Source organism: Erythrolamprus reginae, chromosome 4, assembly GCF_031021105.1.
Source record: "Erythrolamprus reginae isolate rEryReg1 chromosome 4, rEryReg1.hap1, whole genome shotgun sequence".
NCBI classification, from domain to species: domain Eukaryota; kingdom Metazoa; phylum Chordata; class Lepidosauria; order Squamata; family Dipsadidae; genus Erythrolamprus; species Erythrolamprus reginae.
The window spans coordinates 81624536-81642256 of NC_091953.1; the positions used below are offsets into that span (position 1 = coordinate 81624536).

Here is a 17721-nt window from a genome sequence, read left to right on the forward strand (position 1 = left end):
TAAGAACCAACATTACTTTTTTAAAATGTATGCTTGAGGAAACAACAAAATATTCTGTGACAGTTTTGAAACTCAGCATTATAATACAGCTTGAAGCTCAGTTAGACAAGCAATCAAGATCTCTTCTTGATTTTTAATATCTCACATTTAAAAAGGTACGTCCTTTCTTTCCCAGGCTTCAAAGGAAGAAAGTAAGTTCTCATAAGATTAGAAAACTGTAACATAAAGAAGCCTTTATGATAGAAAAATTGCTGTTTCATTCATTTTATTTTGTCCTACTATAATATTAGTCATTTAGATTTCCCATTTTGGTTATATATTAGGAATTAATTTGGTCAAACAGCAGAAAAATTGAGTCAGATGTTCTATTATGCCATATAGAAAAATTGTATATTTGTAGCCATGGCAAAACAAAAACTTCATTCTGTAATCAATGTCTCACTTACATCTTTGTAGTTATTCTCACATCTCTTTTCAAACCCCAATTAAATTTATTCATGAATATATGCTTACCTTCACCTACAACCCCAAGGATCTCAAATTTATTCATCACATTACCAATATTAGGAATCTTCATGAAGACAAATTCCTCATGGAACACCAATTGTACAACATGGCCAGAGAAGACCAAAATATTCGCGGAAGTCAAGTCTATAATGGTTGGTAGGCTTTAGCACATTTATGTTTTAAGTTGGTAAAGAGATTCCTGCAAAGAAAATAAACATATAATTGGGATGAGCTAAAGAAATTTCACAAGATTTGTACTGAATGCACAACAGTACCTACATTCAATACATCTGACTAATAGTTATATTATAATGCGCAAGGCATCAAAGGCTATAATAATCACCAAGGTCTGATACACCAGGGTTTTACATATATGATTCATAAACCAGAAGAACAACATTCTTTCATGTATTCCATCTTCAAAAAAAGAAAAAAAACAGACCCAGGAAATTACAGACTAATCCGTCTAACATCAATGCCTGGGAAGATTCTGAAAATAATAATAATACAAACAGATATGTGAACAGCTAGAAACAAATAAAGTTATGACTAGTAGACAGCACAGGTTTGATAAAAGCAGATCATGCCAAACCAATCTTATTTCATTATTTGACAAAATGATGAAATGCTGTGGACATAGTATACTTGGAATCCAGTAAGGCATTAACAAAGTAGACCACAACCTACTTCCTGGTAAACTAGAACAATGTGGGATAAACAGCATCATCACCAGATAGATTTGGAACTGGCTAACAAAGCGATGTGTAGTTCTTAATGATACTGTATCTACAAAGAGGGAAGTAAGCAGCAGGATACCACAAGATACCATCTTAGGCCCAGTAGTCTTCAATATCTTCATAAATGTCTTAGATGAGGGAATAGAGGGAGAACATATCAAATTTGGAGATGACAGTAAGCTGGCAGGAATAGCCAACACCCCAGAAGACAAACTCAGGATCCAAAAAGATCTTGACAGACTTGAACAATGTGTCCTATTCAACAACATGAAATTTACAATATGGAAATAAGGATAATATAAATGCTATGCTCCAAAAGAAAGAGAATAGTAGGAGAAGAAAGAAAGGGAAGAAAAGGAAGCAATTTCACATAATAATCAAGTAGTTCTGACTGTTAATTAATCAAAAGCTAACTCTGTACCATTTCTTTAGCAATTTGAGTTCCAAGTGCGTGGTATTGCAGTCTGACTTTCAAAACCGTGCCTTGTCAGATTTTTATTTAGTCATTCACTGCTGCTGTTTCCAGTGGATGGAGCCAAATCACTTACATGAGTGATAGCAAGATTTTCTACCACTTTTAGTGTGCTGCCTGCTTTAATGATCTAGTTGTACAATGATCTAGTTGTAAGGCATCATAGAATATGAAAGGTTTGGGAGAACTGTAAATCATCCTGTATCATGTTTTTTTTTATCCCATGTTAGAATATAGTATGTATCTAACAATATAGCACAATTCATTGATAATGACATTATGGGAATGCTTATTTTTATAGGCTTTTACATGCTATTCAAAATTTACAAACTAAGTAGAATATTTTGCTTTAAAATTAATAAAAGAATGTTTGCTATAAAATTAAGTCTTTAAGAAAATCATACAAAACAGCCACCATGTTATTGAACAAAATGGTATGAAGGTTGTTCTAACTTGAAAACACTTCTCTTAATCCTATCAAGATTAAAGAATTAATTTAGGGTTGCTGTTGCGTGAGTAACAGTGGCAGCTATGCTTTGGGAGAGCTTTGTACATATCTATCTTGTGCACTAATTGTGCCTTAAAGGAAACTCATCCCTACCTTGGTACTTCCCTTTTGAATTACTGCAATGTACTCTACATAGGATGCCCTTGAAGAGCATCCGGAACTGCAGCTTTTAACCTAGCAAGGTAAGCCAGACAAGCTAGACAAGGTAAGCCAGACACTGTGGCTATAACTTTTTTATGAGGTTACATTAATAGAATCATGCAAGTCCTCCAGATACATCCTCACATTTACAGTCCAAGAAACTACAGAGGGTCTTTCCTAAGATTTCTAAAATGATATTAAATGTTTGTAATTTTCTCCAGATTGTCACTCGTTTATGCATTGAGTTGTTCTGTCCCCTTCCAACCTCTTTCTGAGGCTTGCTAAGACAAAAAAAGAAAAGAAAGAAAACACGTTATATTTGGAAAAAAAGATGTTTGCCCTGCCCCCTCACACAGTCCTTCTGTGAATTCATTGCCTCTTATCTGATAGTTGTTTAGTTTGTATATATTCCTCCCATCTTTCAAGGTCATTCTCACATATCAGTACAGCACCAGTGTGCACAGTGTTGGTGCCTCTAGTTTTTGCTCATATATCACCCTTTGTGCAAATTGCACAAGTTTTCCTCTGGGTGTTAATGCTAATTATTATCTCTACTGTCTTCCCTACCCCTGAGGGGCTACTTGTTCCTACCTCTTTACCCTTCTGGACAGCACTCAGGACTTGGTTCTTGTTCTAAGCAATGAGACATGATGAATTCAGAGTGAGATGAAAATGTGGGTTGCATCAGAGAAATATAGTTGTGGCATCATTTTTTTTTAACTTTTATTATTGCTGAAAATATAATTTTGACATCAGCTTTTTTAGGGTTTTTAATTTTTTTTATTATTGCTGGTTTTATGATTGTATATATCATTTTACTGGCAATAAACCATTCACAGATTTTTTTTAAAGATGGGTGGCTAACATAATATTTTAAATAAATATGTAAATTTAAACCAGAACTGATACACTGATGAACATATTTTTATTGGGTTTAGTAACTATTCTGTAATAAGAGTAAAAAGAGATGACAAGATTAGGAGATCTCAAGGAAAAGTGCATTAATTATTATTTGGTTTGCATATGCAATTATACACAAACATACAGTATTTAAAACTAAAGAAAAACTGTTTTAATTTCCATATTCATAATTTGCACTATATTTTTCAGGCAAGTTGATTATCAGAAGACAGCAGGGATGAAATCCAGCAGGTTCTGGAGAACCGATAACATAAATTTTGAGTAGTTCAGAGAACTGGTAGCGTAAATTTTGAGTAGTTTGGAGAACCAAAAAATACTATCTCTGGTTGGCCCCCGAGTGTGATGGAAATGGAGATCCTGCAATATCCTTCCCTCAGGAGTGGGGAGGGAATAGGGATTTTGCAGTATCTTCCCCTGCCATGCCCACCAAGCTATTGGCTACCAAGACATCCACCCACTAAGCCACACCCACAGAACTGGTAGTAAAAAAATGGATTTCACTACTGAAAGAAAGACTTTAATTATCCATTTTTAGATAATTATTTAAGTATCTGAATATGTTATCTGAATTTCAAGAATGGTTGGCAGTTTAAAGATGACTAAATCTCATCGTCTCCATCTGTCTGGCTATCTGGTCCTCGCACACACTGGAGCACCAGAAACCCAAAGACCAGGTGGCTGGTGTGCAGCTGGTCTTTGGATTTCTGGTGCCCCAGTGTACACGAAGACCAGCTGGCCAGCACGCATACATATACTGGAAACCAGAAGAGCAACTGGTGATGGCGTGCATGCCTACAGAGAGGGTTGTGTGTGCACATCTCTAGGTGTCATGTTTGCCATCACAGGCCTAGACATTTGCATTTGAATATAGATCTTTTAACATCTGTATTTTATTGTGTTTTGTCTCCAGGTTCAAATCCCAGTAAGAGTATGGCTACCTGATGAAGGCAAATAAGCCCGAAATAGATTTATAGTAGTCTCCCTTCCTTTTCATTATCAGTAAAATATGTTACACACACAAACACACACTGCTCAAGAAATAAAGGGAACATTTAAACAACACAATATAACTCCAAGTAAATTAAATTTCTGTGAAATCAAACTATCCACTTAGGAAGCAACACTGATTGACAATCAATTTCACATGATGTGCACATTCAACTTTGTACACAACAAAGTATTCAATGAGAATATTTCATTCATTCAGATCTAGGATGTGTTATTTGAGTGTTCCCTTTATTTTTTTGAGATATATACTGTATACCATGATACCTTGTCTTACGAACCCCTCGTCAAACAAACTTTTCGAGATACGAACCCGGGGTTTAAATTTTTTTTGCCTCTTCTTCCGAACTATTTTCACCTTACGAACCCGCTGCCGCCGTTGGGATGCCCCACCTCCGGATTTCCATTGCCAGGCAAAGGTTCTCCTCACTGGGAAACCCCACCTCCTGGCCTTTTGTTGCCAATGTAGTGCCCGTTTTTGCACTGCTGGGATTCCCCTGAGGCTCCCCTCCATGGAAAACCCCACCTCCGGACTTCCGCTGCAGGGGAATCCCAGCATCGCAAAAAAGGGCACTTCGCTGGCAACGGAAGTCCGGAGGTGGGGTTTCCCAGCGAGGGAAGCCTCAACGAAATCGCAGCATCAAAAAACACCAAAGTCCGGAGGCGGGGTTTCAATATTGAATCCTCATAGAGGGGCGGCATACAAATCCAATTAAACTCAAACTCAATTTTATATAATCTGACTTCATTTCAACTTCCAACGCAAGCTGTTGGCCTTAATCTAAAAAGCCCTTCAGGGCCTGAGATCATAGAATCAGAAAGAAGATGTCAACCCATTATGTTCTAATCACAAGTGATAACAAAGCCCTGATTTTGGATTGCTTCTTATTTTGCAAGAATTCAGGAATATGCCTTTTTCATGGTAATTTTCTATCTACAGAATTCTCCTCAGATGTAACCATTGCCAATTTGTTTTAGGGTGTGATTATTTTATTGCATATTTTAATTATTCAATCATTTAATCATTTAAATCGTTCAGAAAAAATGTACTTTTGAAGGATGGAATACGAATTTTAAAATTATACATACATAATCTTAGGTATATACAGATGAAATAATTTTGAATTTAAATTTAAATAATAAAATTTTGCTTCAATATTTCTTTTCTTATAAATGATACTACTTTTTAATAGATCACAAAAAATTCAGTAAAGTCATAAAAATAAATATAAAAGAACCCAATTTCAAAAGAGAAATGGAACAGGAAGAGTTAGACTTATATACCGCTTCACAGTGCTTTACAAACTTCTCTAAGTGGTTTACAAAGAATAAGAATATTGCCCAACAATCTGGATTTTCATTTTACCGACCTTAGAAGGATGGAAGGCTGAGTCAACTTGAGCCTGAGATTCAATCTGCCAAACTGCTAGCAGCTGGTGATCAGCAGAAGTAGCTTGCAGTACTGCACTCTAACCATTGCACCAGTGAGGCTATATATAAATACAAAAACAGGAGACAACATATATTCAATTATGAGAAACAATACAACTTATATCAATGTATAGCCTTAAACAGAAACTTTATTAAATCTCATTTCCATTTCCCATATCTTTAATTAATGGCTTTAATTAATTCCTTTTAAAGGTGCTGGAAGTTTGTTATTTTATTGAAAGAGTAGTAGAAGCTTGGAACAAATTTCCAGCAGACGTGGTTGGTAAATCCACAGTAACTGAATTTAAACATGCCTGCGATAAACATATATCCATCCTAAGATAAAATACAGGAAATAGTATAAGGGTAGACTATGGAACATGAGGACCTTTTCTGCTGTCAATCTTCTATGTTTCTATGTACAAGATTATATTTTTATAATCTCTGAAGCAATTATATAAACCTATATCCATCCTAAGATAAAATACAGGAAATAGTATAAGAGCTGACTAGATGGACCATAAGGACCTTTTCTGCTGTCAATCTTATATGTTTCTATGTACAAGTTCATATTTTTATAATCTCTGAAGCAATTATAGGTAGAACTTATCTTGATGCAGAAACATGCATTCATTTCAATCCCTAATAATTCAAGAAATCAACTTGCAGTCTTCTGGTATAGAACCCCAAAGTCATAATCGAATCATGATACAAAATATTGGACCATATGAATCTGATAAAACCACTTTATGATAAAACCACTGATAAAACCACTTTATGATAAATATTTTTAGGAGCTGGTACTGTATGTATACTGAACAACAACAAATAGTATTCAGAATCTTAACAAAAGCTCTTTGTACTAACATCTCTGATTATAATGTGAAAAAGAACAGAAAACAAAGAACAAAACAACATTATTTAAGTTTAATCAGAATAGAGCTGGAAAGGATCTTGGACATCTTCTAGTTCAATCCACTGCTCAAGCAGGAGACCCTACAGTTTGTCAGCCAGTTACAAATCCATATATTGATAATGCTAACCATCTCACATTTTTCTAGTTTACCAAGAAGTAAGTTGTGGTCTACTTTGCTGAATACCTTGCTGAAGTCTTAAGTATGTCCACAGCATTTCACTAGCCTACTAATTTAGTCACTCTGTCAAATAATGAAACTTGTGCTGTCTACTAGTTATAATTTTGTTTCTAGATATTCACAGATCTGTTTTTTTGATTATTTGTTTCCAGTATCTTCCCAGGTATTGATGTTAGACTAATTAATCTGTAATTTCCTGGGTCTGGGTTTGTTTTTGTTTTTTTTGGTGCAATTCTACAATCATGGCCAAAATTGTGGAAACCTTTGGGGAAAAGTGTATTTTCTAGAACTAGTTAATAACACCACTTTTTTTTAGAGTAGTATCATAAAATTATATATCAATGGAAAGATAATTCAGTCAAGAATGTAAGGCAATAACTTTCATGAATGATTTGTTATTAGAATAGCAGTTACATTATTAAGAAGAAAAGTGAAACATGTAGAAAAAATGAGATATACAAAAAGTATCACATCAATTAATACTTAGTTGGGTAACTTTAGCATGAATTACAGCCTTACAACATCTTCCCATGGAATGAACCATGTCTTTTAGGTATGCAGCTGTTATAATGTGAAAACAAGACTGAATGATTGCTTCTGTTAACTGGGTTTTATTGCTGGGTCGCTTCTGACTAAAAGGTTTCCTTAGTCGGTTCCACAGATTTTCAATCGGGTTAAGGTCTGGGCTGTTCCCAGGCCATTCCAGCAGTGGAATATGAAAATTCCAAAAAAAGTGATGCTACTAGCCATCAAACCTCAAAAATACACTTTTTCCAAAAGGTTTCCACAATTTTGGTCACTACTGTATAGTGGGATAACATCACAAAATAAATAGCATTGAAGGAGTGTGGCAAGCTTATTTGCTTTTTAACTTATTTGAAGCAATTTTAATAAATTGTTCAGATAGATTAAAATTAAAAGCCATTTACAAGTCACAGGACCATGACTTTCCAAGAATGTGTGCTGGCTGAATATGTAGGATGATGGGGCCATACACACTGGGTTTCATTTACACAACCTCACATTTTCTCCAGCCTACACTTCCTTATTCTTTTTGAATTAAAGTGCAACACTCTGTGTTATCTTGGGTAAAGCAGGGTAACAAATTTCCTCATAATCAATTCAACCTATCTAAATTAGAATTCTAAGTTATGGATAATCAATTGTTGTTTATATACTGTATATATTGATATATGTACAAAATGTATGGAATGGAAATGCAGTATGGCCTTTTACTTATTTCCTCAATTCTTCTTTTTATGAGTTGATCAAATCAAATAGCTGCCTAAGCAAATGGAATAAGAAAATTGTCTGAGGCACTCTTTGGATTGGATGTACTAATAAGTGCCTTTGCAAATAATTCTTTCCTGAGTAGGGTGCTAAAACAAGCATTCTACATTTCCAGGCATTATTTGATTAAATTCAATTATAACTATTACCAACTAGTTTTAGCATAGAAGCTATCTTTATTTCATGAGTGAAAATTTGTACCAGGAAAGGAGGAAAAGGGAGATCCTACTAGTTGGTTTCAGTGGTTTTCATCTACATCTACCATTGTACAGTGGAACCCCGACATAAGAGCTGCTCTACTTAAGAGCAACTCGAGATAAGAGCTGGGAGGGGAGAGATATTTTTGTTCTACTTACAAGCCCAAATTCGAGATACAAGCGCCAAGGAGCTGTCTCCTGAAGCCAAACGCTAACTTCCGCGTTCGGCTTCAGGAGACAGCTGCGAAGCGGCGCGCATGTTTTAAAAGGTTGCAGCCGGCCTGGGGGGCTCGGGGGGGGGGGCTTGCAGCTTTCTTTCTTGCTCTTTTTCTTTCTCTCTTTTACCTTCCCTTCCTCTATTTCTTCTTTTCTTTCTCCTTCCCACCTTCTTCCCTCCCTCCCTCCCTTCACTCATTCCTCTCTTACTCTCCCCTTTCATAAGTTTCCTTGCTTCCTTCCTCTGTTCCTGTCCCTTCCCCCTTTCTTTCTTTCTTTCTTTCTTTCTTTCTTTCTTTCTTGCTCTTTTTCTTTCTCTCTTTTACCTTCCCTTCCTCTATTTCTTCTTTTCTTTCTCCTTCCCACCTTCTTCCCTCCCTCCCTCCCTTCACTCATTCCTCTCTTACTCTCCCCTTTCATAAGTTTCCTTGCTTCCTTCCTCTGTTCCTGTCCCTTCCCTCTTTCCTTCCTTCCTTCCCACCCTCCGTCCATTCATTCACCCATTCCTCTCTTGATCGCTTAAAGCCGGTCCCTGGTGCAAAAAGGGTTGGGGACCTCTGTCCTACAGGATTGGGTGGCAGAGAAGTTGAACATATGTAAATTTAAAAGTTTAAGAAAGTTTACAAGTTAAGTGAAAGAAACTTCATTATTCATTTATATGTACATGTACATTTCTTCATTAAAAACATGTCTTTCTGCATAATTTAGACTAACTTTGTGAGTTTTTTGAGGGCTGGAACCAATTAAAATTATTTACATTAATTCCTATGGGGAAAAGTCGTTCGAGATAAGAGCTGCTCGACTTAAGAGCCCAGGTCCGGAACGAATTAAACTCGTATCTCGAGGTACCACTGTATTTCTCTAGACAATTCTTTTGAATTTGGGAAGAAGTTCCCCTAAAAACGTACAATTTGATATCTTTTATTCTAGAAAAAAGGTAATCAAATGAAAAGGCATAAAAATAATGCAAGGAAAGTAAAGTAGGTTTATCTCTCACACTATAGTATTAGAACTGGCTTCAGCTAGAGTTACATGGAGGTACAGAACCAGAAAAAAGAAGTATGTTTTATACACAAAATATTGCAAATTGGTGTGATGTTTTAACAAGATCTAAATTACTTATCATAACTCAGATGCTGCAAAAAAATCTAGACAAATATATAGAGGAGATGGAGAAGTCTGACTACCACCCAAATTAAAAATCTAAAATGCCAGTTTCTGGGGAGAACGAAAACTATTGCTTTCATATACTGTATTGCTTGGAACATCCTATATGCATCTAGTTAGCCACAAAGAATGCTGGATTCACAAACCTCTGGCCTGATTTATCCTATTTCCTATTATATTCCTTTGAATAAGATCTTTTTATATTTGAACCTACTACTGAAGCCTTATCCAAGATGATACTGAAGAATTCCTGCCCAGTCCTACAATATTAAAGCTATGGGATCTTCATGTTTCTATCTTGTCTTTTAATGTGGGGTTGTTGCTTTCTGCAAAAACTGGTAAGCTGAATTTCTGATTTGGGTACAGCATGCCTCACCCCCCCACCCCCCAAAAAAAAGTACTAATACATACCTACTCTTTAACTTTAACATTATTAAGATCAAGAAATAAAGAGTTGTTTATTTGTTACTTTATTTGTTTATTTGTTATTATGTCAGGTAACAACTAATTCACTGAAGGTCTAGGGCAATGATGGCAAACCTTTTTTGGTTTGTGTGCCAAAAGGGTGTCTGTGCGTGTGCTAGCATGCATGCACATGCCCACAATCATTCCCTCCACCCCACGCATGCACCCGCACACCCGCACACACGCACGCTGCCCCTGCACATGTGCACACAGGCTTCACTGAAGCCTGGGATGGTGACAAATGGCCAAACAGGCAAACTGGAAGTTAGGAAAAAACAGACTTCTAGTTTGCCCATTGTGCTATTTTTTGCACTCTGGAGGCTTAGACAAGCGTTCCTGAAGCCTCTGGAGGGCAAAACAGCCTTCGTTTTGGCTGAAAATCAGCTGGCTAGCGCACACATACATGCTGGAGCTGACCTAGGGCAATGTGCCATCTACCATCTACCACTGTATTTCTCTAGACAATTCTGAACCCCAAATATGTATCTGCCATTTTTTAAAAAGAACATCAAAAAACATTTTACAGTTCTTAAACTCATTGATAGAGAAATTTTGGAATGAAACCAAAGTAGCTGTTAAAGATGAATATGAAAAGAGATTGCCAGAGACCAAAAATAGAAGAAAAGAAACTGGATGCCAGAAAAACAGTAAAAATTGGCAAGAAGCCAAGAAAACAAAAATCTCAGGAAGGGACTTGTAAAAAATGTCATATGATTGTGAGAAGAGATAAAGGGCAGTGTTATAATCACATCTGTAAATAGACTGAAGATGGAAGCAATGAAGAATAAATAAATGAAAATGGAAGCGGATACACATACACAAAAAGAAAAGCCTTCTAACAATCCTAAAGATTTCTATTCTAAAGAAAAATAAAATTCCAACCTCAAATTATAATAAAAGACATAACAGATCAGATAATAACTAGTTCAAATAATATCAAACAGTACCAAACAAATAGTGTAGTGAAATTCTGTAGAATAGAAATATCAACATCTAAGATGGCTTAGAAAATGTTCCTTAGTTACAAATCCTCTGGTACCAAAAGATGAACTCCGGTCACTATAAGGTCAGAAAGCTACAGAAATTGATAGACTATCTATAAAAATATGGCAAGGAAAAGCATAAGAGTATGTAAAAGTTCTAATTTATGCCAGCCAATCTGAAGAATTGCCTTAGTGGCAAGTGGATTGGAAGAGGTTGATCTACATACCAATACTAAAAAAGGAAGACTTAAAAAGTGCGAAAACAATTGCAAAATATTCTTATATGCTAGCAAATTATGATTACAATAATTTAACATTTTCCGTATGTGTAAAAGAAATGCCAGATGTTCAAATAGGCTTTTGAAAAGGCCAAGGAATCATAGTCATTATTGCTGATGCATGCTGGATAATTGAGAAAACCAAAGAATTCACACACACCCAAGGAAAGTCTGTCTGTACTTCAGTTGTTGGACTTTGGTTGTTTTGTGCATTAAAATGCACAAAATATGCTTAGAAAAATGGAACTCTCAGTGTAACTCATTGACTTCATGCAAATTTGGATGGAGTATGGTCAAACAGACCAATTCCAGGTCAGCAAAGGAGTAATAAGAGGTTGTAAATCCTCCCTCCCTCCCTCCCTCAAATATGAAATGTTTTAAAATGAAAAGAAGAAACATCAATAATCTTCACTACACTGATGGCACCACTCTGATAATTAAAATGCCAAGGATCTGAAAGCTTGAATAATGAAAGTCAAAGCCTACAGTGAAGAATGGTACTAAAACTAAATATAAAGACTAAACTAATGACAAGTGTAGCAACTAACCATCAAATTGACAGTGAATATAATGAAGTAGACACTATAAATCTGGGAAATTCTGCTGCTAATTCAGCAATAGCACAAAGATTTTTTAAAAAATATTCTGCCTTTCAATAAAGCAAGTTTATAGAGATACTGAAAATTAAGACCAATTATCATTTATTGAATAATATTAAACAATGCTTTAAAACAAAAACAACTACCTATGCCAAATCGCCTCCAAAATCACCCCTTCAAACGCTTCCTATGCCACCCCAAATCGAGGTCCTAACAAAGACAAATGGAGTGAAGAAAGGTAGCAAGGAGAAACGAGGCATTTTGAAAGGGGAGATGATTTTGGAAGACTTTGGAAGCGATTTGGGGTGGCCTAGGAACTTTTGGAGAGGTGATTTTGGGAGCGATTTGGGGTGGCATAAGAAGCTTTTGGAGGGGTGATTTGGGGAGCTATTTGGGGTGGCGTAGGAAGCTTTTGGAGAGGTGATTTTAGGAGCGATTTCGGGCGGCGTAGGAAGCTTTTGGAGGAGTGACTTGGGGAGCAATTTGGGGCGGCGTAGGAAGCTTTTGGAGAGGTGATTTTGGGAGCGATTTGAGGTGGCATAGGAAGCTTTTGGAGAGGTGATTTTAGGAGCGATTTCGGGCAGCGTAGGAAGCTTTTGGAGGAGTGACTTGGGGAGCAATTTGGGGCGGCGTAGGAAGCTTTTGGAGAGGTGATTTTGGGAGCGATTTGAGGTGGCATAGGAAGCTTTTGGAGAGGTGATTTTAGGAGCGATTTCGGGCAGCGTAGGAAGCTTTTGGAGGAGTGACTTGGGGAGCAATTTGGGGCGGCGTAGGAAGCTTTTGGAGAGGTGATTTTGGGAGCGATTTGGGGTGGCGTAGGAAGCTTTTGGAGAGGTGATTTTAGGAGCGATTTCGGGCGGCGTAGGAAGCTTTTGGAGGAGTGACTTGGGGAGCAATTTGGGGCGGCGTAGGAAGCTTTTGGAGAGGTGATTTTGGGAGCGATTTGAGGTGGCGTAGGAAGCTTTTGGAGGGGTGATTTTGGGAGCGATTTGGGGTGGCATAGGAAGCTTTTGGAGAGGTGATTTTGGGAGCGATTTGAGGTGGCGTAGGAAGCTTTTGGAGGGGTGATTTTGGGAGCGATTTGGGGTGGCATAGGAAGCTTTTGGAGAGGTGATTTTGGGAGCGATTTGAGGTGGCGTAGGAAGCTTTTGGAGGGGTGACTTGGGGAGCAATTTGGGGCGGCGTAGGAAGCTTTTGGAGAGGTGATTTTGGGAGCGATTTGAGGTGGCGTAGGAAGCTTTTGGAGGGGTGATTTTGGGAGCGATTTGGGGTGGCATAGGAAGCTTTTGGAGGGGTGATTTTGGCAGTGAGATGGGGCAAAGGAAGCAGGAGGCTAGGGGGGAGTTTGGCAGTGGGATGGGGTGGCTGCGGGGAGCAGAGGATGCGGAGGGCTAGAGGGGAAAACGGCAGGGAAATGGGGCAGCTCAAGCATTCCCCACCTCAGGACTGCAGATGCAAGCAAAAGGAGGCGGGGAATCCCGGTGGGGGCAGCAAGCAAATGGGAAATCCTGGCGGTGGCAGTCACAAGGCAGGGGAATCCCTGAGGCAGTAAGAGAGCGCGCGCGCAGTGAGAGAGCCCACGCAACCGAGCTCGGGTTTGTAAGGTGAAAATGGATCTTAAGAAGAGGCAAACAAATCTTAAAAACCAGATTCGTATCTTGAAAAGTTTGTATGAAGTGGCATTCATAAGACGAGATATCACTGTACCCAGAATTAATTTCTACTTTTATAAATACTAATTTAAAAATAAAATCTTAACTATAAAATTAATACAAAAGTTGTTCCAAATAAATCAAACGTCTTTTATTAAGTTACAAATAAAATGCTTTAACACAGATATCCATCATAAGAAAATATCAAAACTTGTATTACAAGTTTGGCATAGGAAAGAAGATATGATTCACGTAGAGGGTCTTCATCATTATAAACATAATTTAATACAGCTTCCTGTTTTAAAGCAAACTTACACAAATATATTTCAAAACATAGAAATAATCAGTACAGTAATTAAATTACATGAATAATTAAAGAAAACAATTTCACTTTTATTCTTCTATCTACAGAAAAATTATATTTACAGATTTTAAGAATAATAAACTATAAGTAACAGAAAGAACATCCTCAAAAATGAATAAGCAATAATATAAATATGAAATTTAGTTAAATCCAACCCAAATTCCACACAATTGTTTCACTTATTTCAAAGAACTTCAATTTGCAATGTTAGAAAGTATATTATATATATTATACTAAATTATGTTAAGCACAAGATTAAATTCCTGTAGATAGCATTCAGACTTGCTATGTTTATCTTACTAATCAAATAGCTACCTTGCAGGTTAAGTATGTGAGGTGGGAGTTCTTGTTTCAAATCTGAATACAAAACTAAAATAAATTAGTATCTCAACTATATCATAAAGATGGAAGCAGTGATCTTCAAGTTTGGTTTAGGGATAAAACTAGTGTATATGAAAAACTTTATCCTATGCAAACCATATGCATAAATGCAAATATTAATTACAGTACAGCTCTCTCTAAAATTAATACTAAGCATTGAAATTTATATCTTGACTAACAGGAAATTTAATTATACAATTTATCTGGGCAATTCTAAACATGTTTAAATCCCATTAAGTTCAAATAGGATCCTGCTACCTCCTTAATATATGTAGAAGTTATGATAGTTTGGCATATGCCTAGTGCTATGATTCCAAATCAAAATCCTGCCAAGAAAACCATGGGAACCATGGGAAAGAAAATTACCTTTTCTTTCTTATAACAATACAACCATTTAAGAGAAGCTATATTTAAAAATTGGTCCCATTTTCTAATCAAAGAAAGCAGAAGATAGCAGGTAAGAAAAATAAGTAGATTGCCTTGACTATATTTTGTTCTTCTCCATAGACCTTATATAACACACTGATTTTATTTCAATTGCCTCACTGGATGGCAAACTTCAACAATAGCCAACAGCTATGTGTGTGTACTGCATTCAAATATTGTATACAGATTTAAAAAAAGATGACAAGCCCTGAGATATTTGGTGTGAGACGCTAAGGACATTTTGAAAATTAATATTCGATTAGGACATTAATAATTGATTGTAATATCAGATGTGATTGCATAGGTTGAAAATGCTTACATGACAGAAGGATTCCTTTAAGTGAGTCAGTATAGTATATTAATAATATATAGTCCAAGATCAGGAATGTACATATAAAGCACTGTAAAATTCAGCCACTTTCAGATGAAATAGCAGTATAGATGATGGAAAATGTAATTCTAATAGCAGAACTAATAAACAGATATTTTATTTTAAAGGTATTAATGGACTACAATGAGATAGTCATGAAGGCTGCACTTCAGAACAAAATCAAGTGACGGCATCATGAGGGGAATCCCCAAACCTATATTTATAAAGGAAATCCGAACTTCACCCCAGGGTGCTTCCAAGATTTTGCCATCACATTAGCTGTCAAGTGATCTAAAGCTCTCTATATCATTTCTTTCACCGAGGAAGAAGCAGCTAGTAAATGAACATTTTTTTTTATCAAGCAGGAATATTCCCAGATATATTTTTTTTTAGTCATATCATGCAAGAATCTAGAGCAAATAAGAGAAAACAGGACAGGAAAATAATTTTGATGCACACCTTGCAGCCCAGATTACAGCTTCAATGAACACTGTAGCCAACGAAGCACAAAAAAATATTTTAGGTCTGCAGGATGTCTAAATCCATAAAATTACTCATTCCTAACTCATGGTAGGAGGCAGGGTTTGAAACGCACAGCATCTCCGATAGAAGGCACGGATGACATACCCTAGGAATACAAATAAGCAACCAGCAGCCGAGAAGGAAGAAAAGCTGTTCGAGTTAGATTCTGAAGCTAAAGCCAAGACAATGTCAAGCAGGCTGGCAGTCAGAAGAGATCCATTGCAACGGGAATCCGGTCGCTTCCTAAAATTCCCAGGGACCATTTATTCAGGGATGCAAAGATTTGGTCAGCTCTGGCACTCACCTCTGCTGCGGGTTCTTGCTGGGAGGGGGAAAGGAAGACGGGCCGTGATACCCGCGGGGAAAAACCTCCCGATGCAAAGCCTTGAGGAAAAGCCTTATGGGAAAAGATTGGGGGGGGGGGGGGGTCACCGAGCGCGTTCGAGCTACCGAGGGAAGGCACCAAGGCGAAGGGGGAGAGAAGGGGAGCAACAGCCGCGGCTGGCAGATGGGAGCATGCGCGTTCGAGGCGCGGGAAGGGGGGGAGAGTCGCATCAAAGAAGTAGGCGGCATCTTCAAGGGCGACAGCCTTGCTACCAGGATGGTGGGCGGTGGGTGTGGGTGGGATTTAAAAGGGGGCGGGTACGGGAAGTGGGAGGAGGGGGAAAGGATGATAGCAAAGAGATGAGGGCTGAAGGGAGAGAGTGCAATGACAGGAGGGGGCCCACAGACGGGAGCAAGTCAACGCCCCCATACCCAGATTCCAGCGACTCACCGATCAGTCACGGCCGCCTCCCCTGCTCCTCCTGCCGCCGCGCTGCTGGTTTCGTTACGCCTGCCCGCGACAATCCCACCGCGGCCTCCTCCTCTCCCACTGTCGCCTTCTCCGATTCTCCGCTCCTGCGTCCAGTCTTAGCTCAGACTCGCCGCCGCTTGCTTAGCTTTCAGGGAGGTGATGCTGAGTTGGGTAACTTGTTGTTTGATGGTTGTTGTTTTTTTGGTCACTGACACGGGCCGTCGCCAATTGGGAACAAGCGCAGGGAAGAAGAGGCCACGCCTTGGTCGAAAGAGCCAATGGGAACTTGCAATCCCCTCCCCTCCCTTGCGGCATGGTGGGCCGAAGATGGGCGGGCATTAAACAGCTCCCCCGCGTCTTCATCCCGTCCTGCTTGTACGCCGAGTTAGGCCCGCCCGCCGCACTGCATACGCGGGCTCGGTTGGCTTTGCGGCTAGCAAAGCGCCGAAAGGAGCCGTCGGGGGAGAAGCGGGTTTGGCGGCTGTGGCTGGAAGTGGAGGGGTTTGGGAAGGAGAGTGGCAGAAAATCATCCCTGGGAGGTTGCAGCTGGTGTTGATGGCGAAGTGTCAGTGCATCCTCAGGCGTTAGGGACTGACACTATTAGTGATGGCTGCTGTCATGACGAAGCAGCAGCTATATACAGAGGCGGAGGCGAAGGATGTAGCCTAATAAGAACGTAGAACCGCCTAGCCATTTATATGAGAAATAGCTGGTCGGAGATATGTATATAATGTCAGTACGACGTGCAGGGCACGGTCTATTTTGGTTCTATGTATGTCCGTGCTCTGAAGGATTACAGTCAAAACGAGAAAAGCTTATATCTCTGATTAAATATGACACAGACATAATCTGAAAACATTTCTGCATCACCATGAGGTATAATTTATTTCATCCCAAGGCCATGAATGAGACAGATTTAAACTAGCCACACCCAAAACTGCATTCACCCTCTGGTGATTTTTTTTTAATGGGGTGTTCAAAGACCTCCAATATGATGTTGAGGGGGTTTATTAGCTATTAGCTATATCAGTGCTGTAGACTGGAATTTGAAATTATTGAATTTTAGTTTAAGGGAAAGGAAAGGAAGTTTAGATTTTGCTCAAGCTCATCATATCCCTGATACCTCATTTAAAGGTGAAGTATGAACTTCCAACCAGAAAAAAAAGTCACCTTTGTTGCATATGCCTGGGTTTGTCCTT

General features: G+C 38.3%; 1 protein-coding gene across 5 annotated transcripts in view; it reads right to left on the reverse strand.

Annotated features, from left to right (window-relative positions):
• The window catches only part of CDKL5 (cyclin dependent kinase like 5), a 277196-nt gene that overhangs the window by 72371 nt on the left and 187104 nt on the right, over positions 1-17721 (reverse strand). For 3 of the 5 annotated variants that reach the window (XM_070750754.1, XM_070750752.1, XM_070750749.1), the window contains exons 1-3: positions 16502-16718; positions 5662-5781; positions 514-706 (exon numbers count right to left, since the gene is read on the reverse strand). The exons of 1 other annotated variant lie outside the window; for it this stretch is intronic. In XM_070750754.1, the coding sequence (XP_070606855.1) occupies positions 514-577 (64 nt within the window). In that variant the 5' untranslated portion in view covers positions 578-706; positions 5662-5781; positions 16502-16718. Of the gene's footprint in view, positions 1-513; positions 707-5661; positions 5782-16030; positions 16119-16501; positions 16719-17721 lie in introns of those variants that run through there. One more of the 5 variants, XM_070750751.1, reaches the window with a different exon arrangement.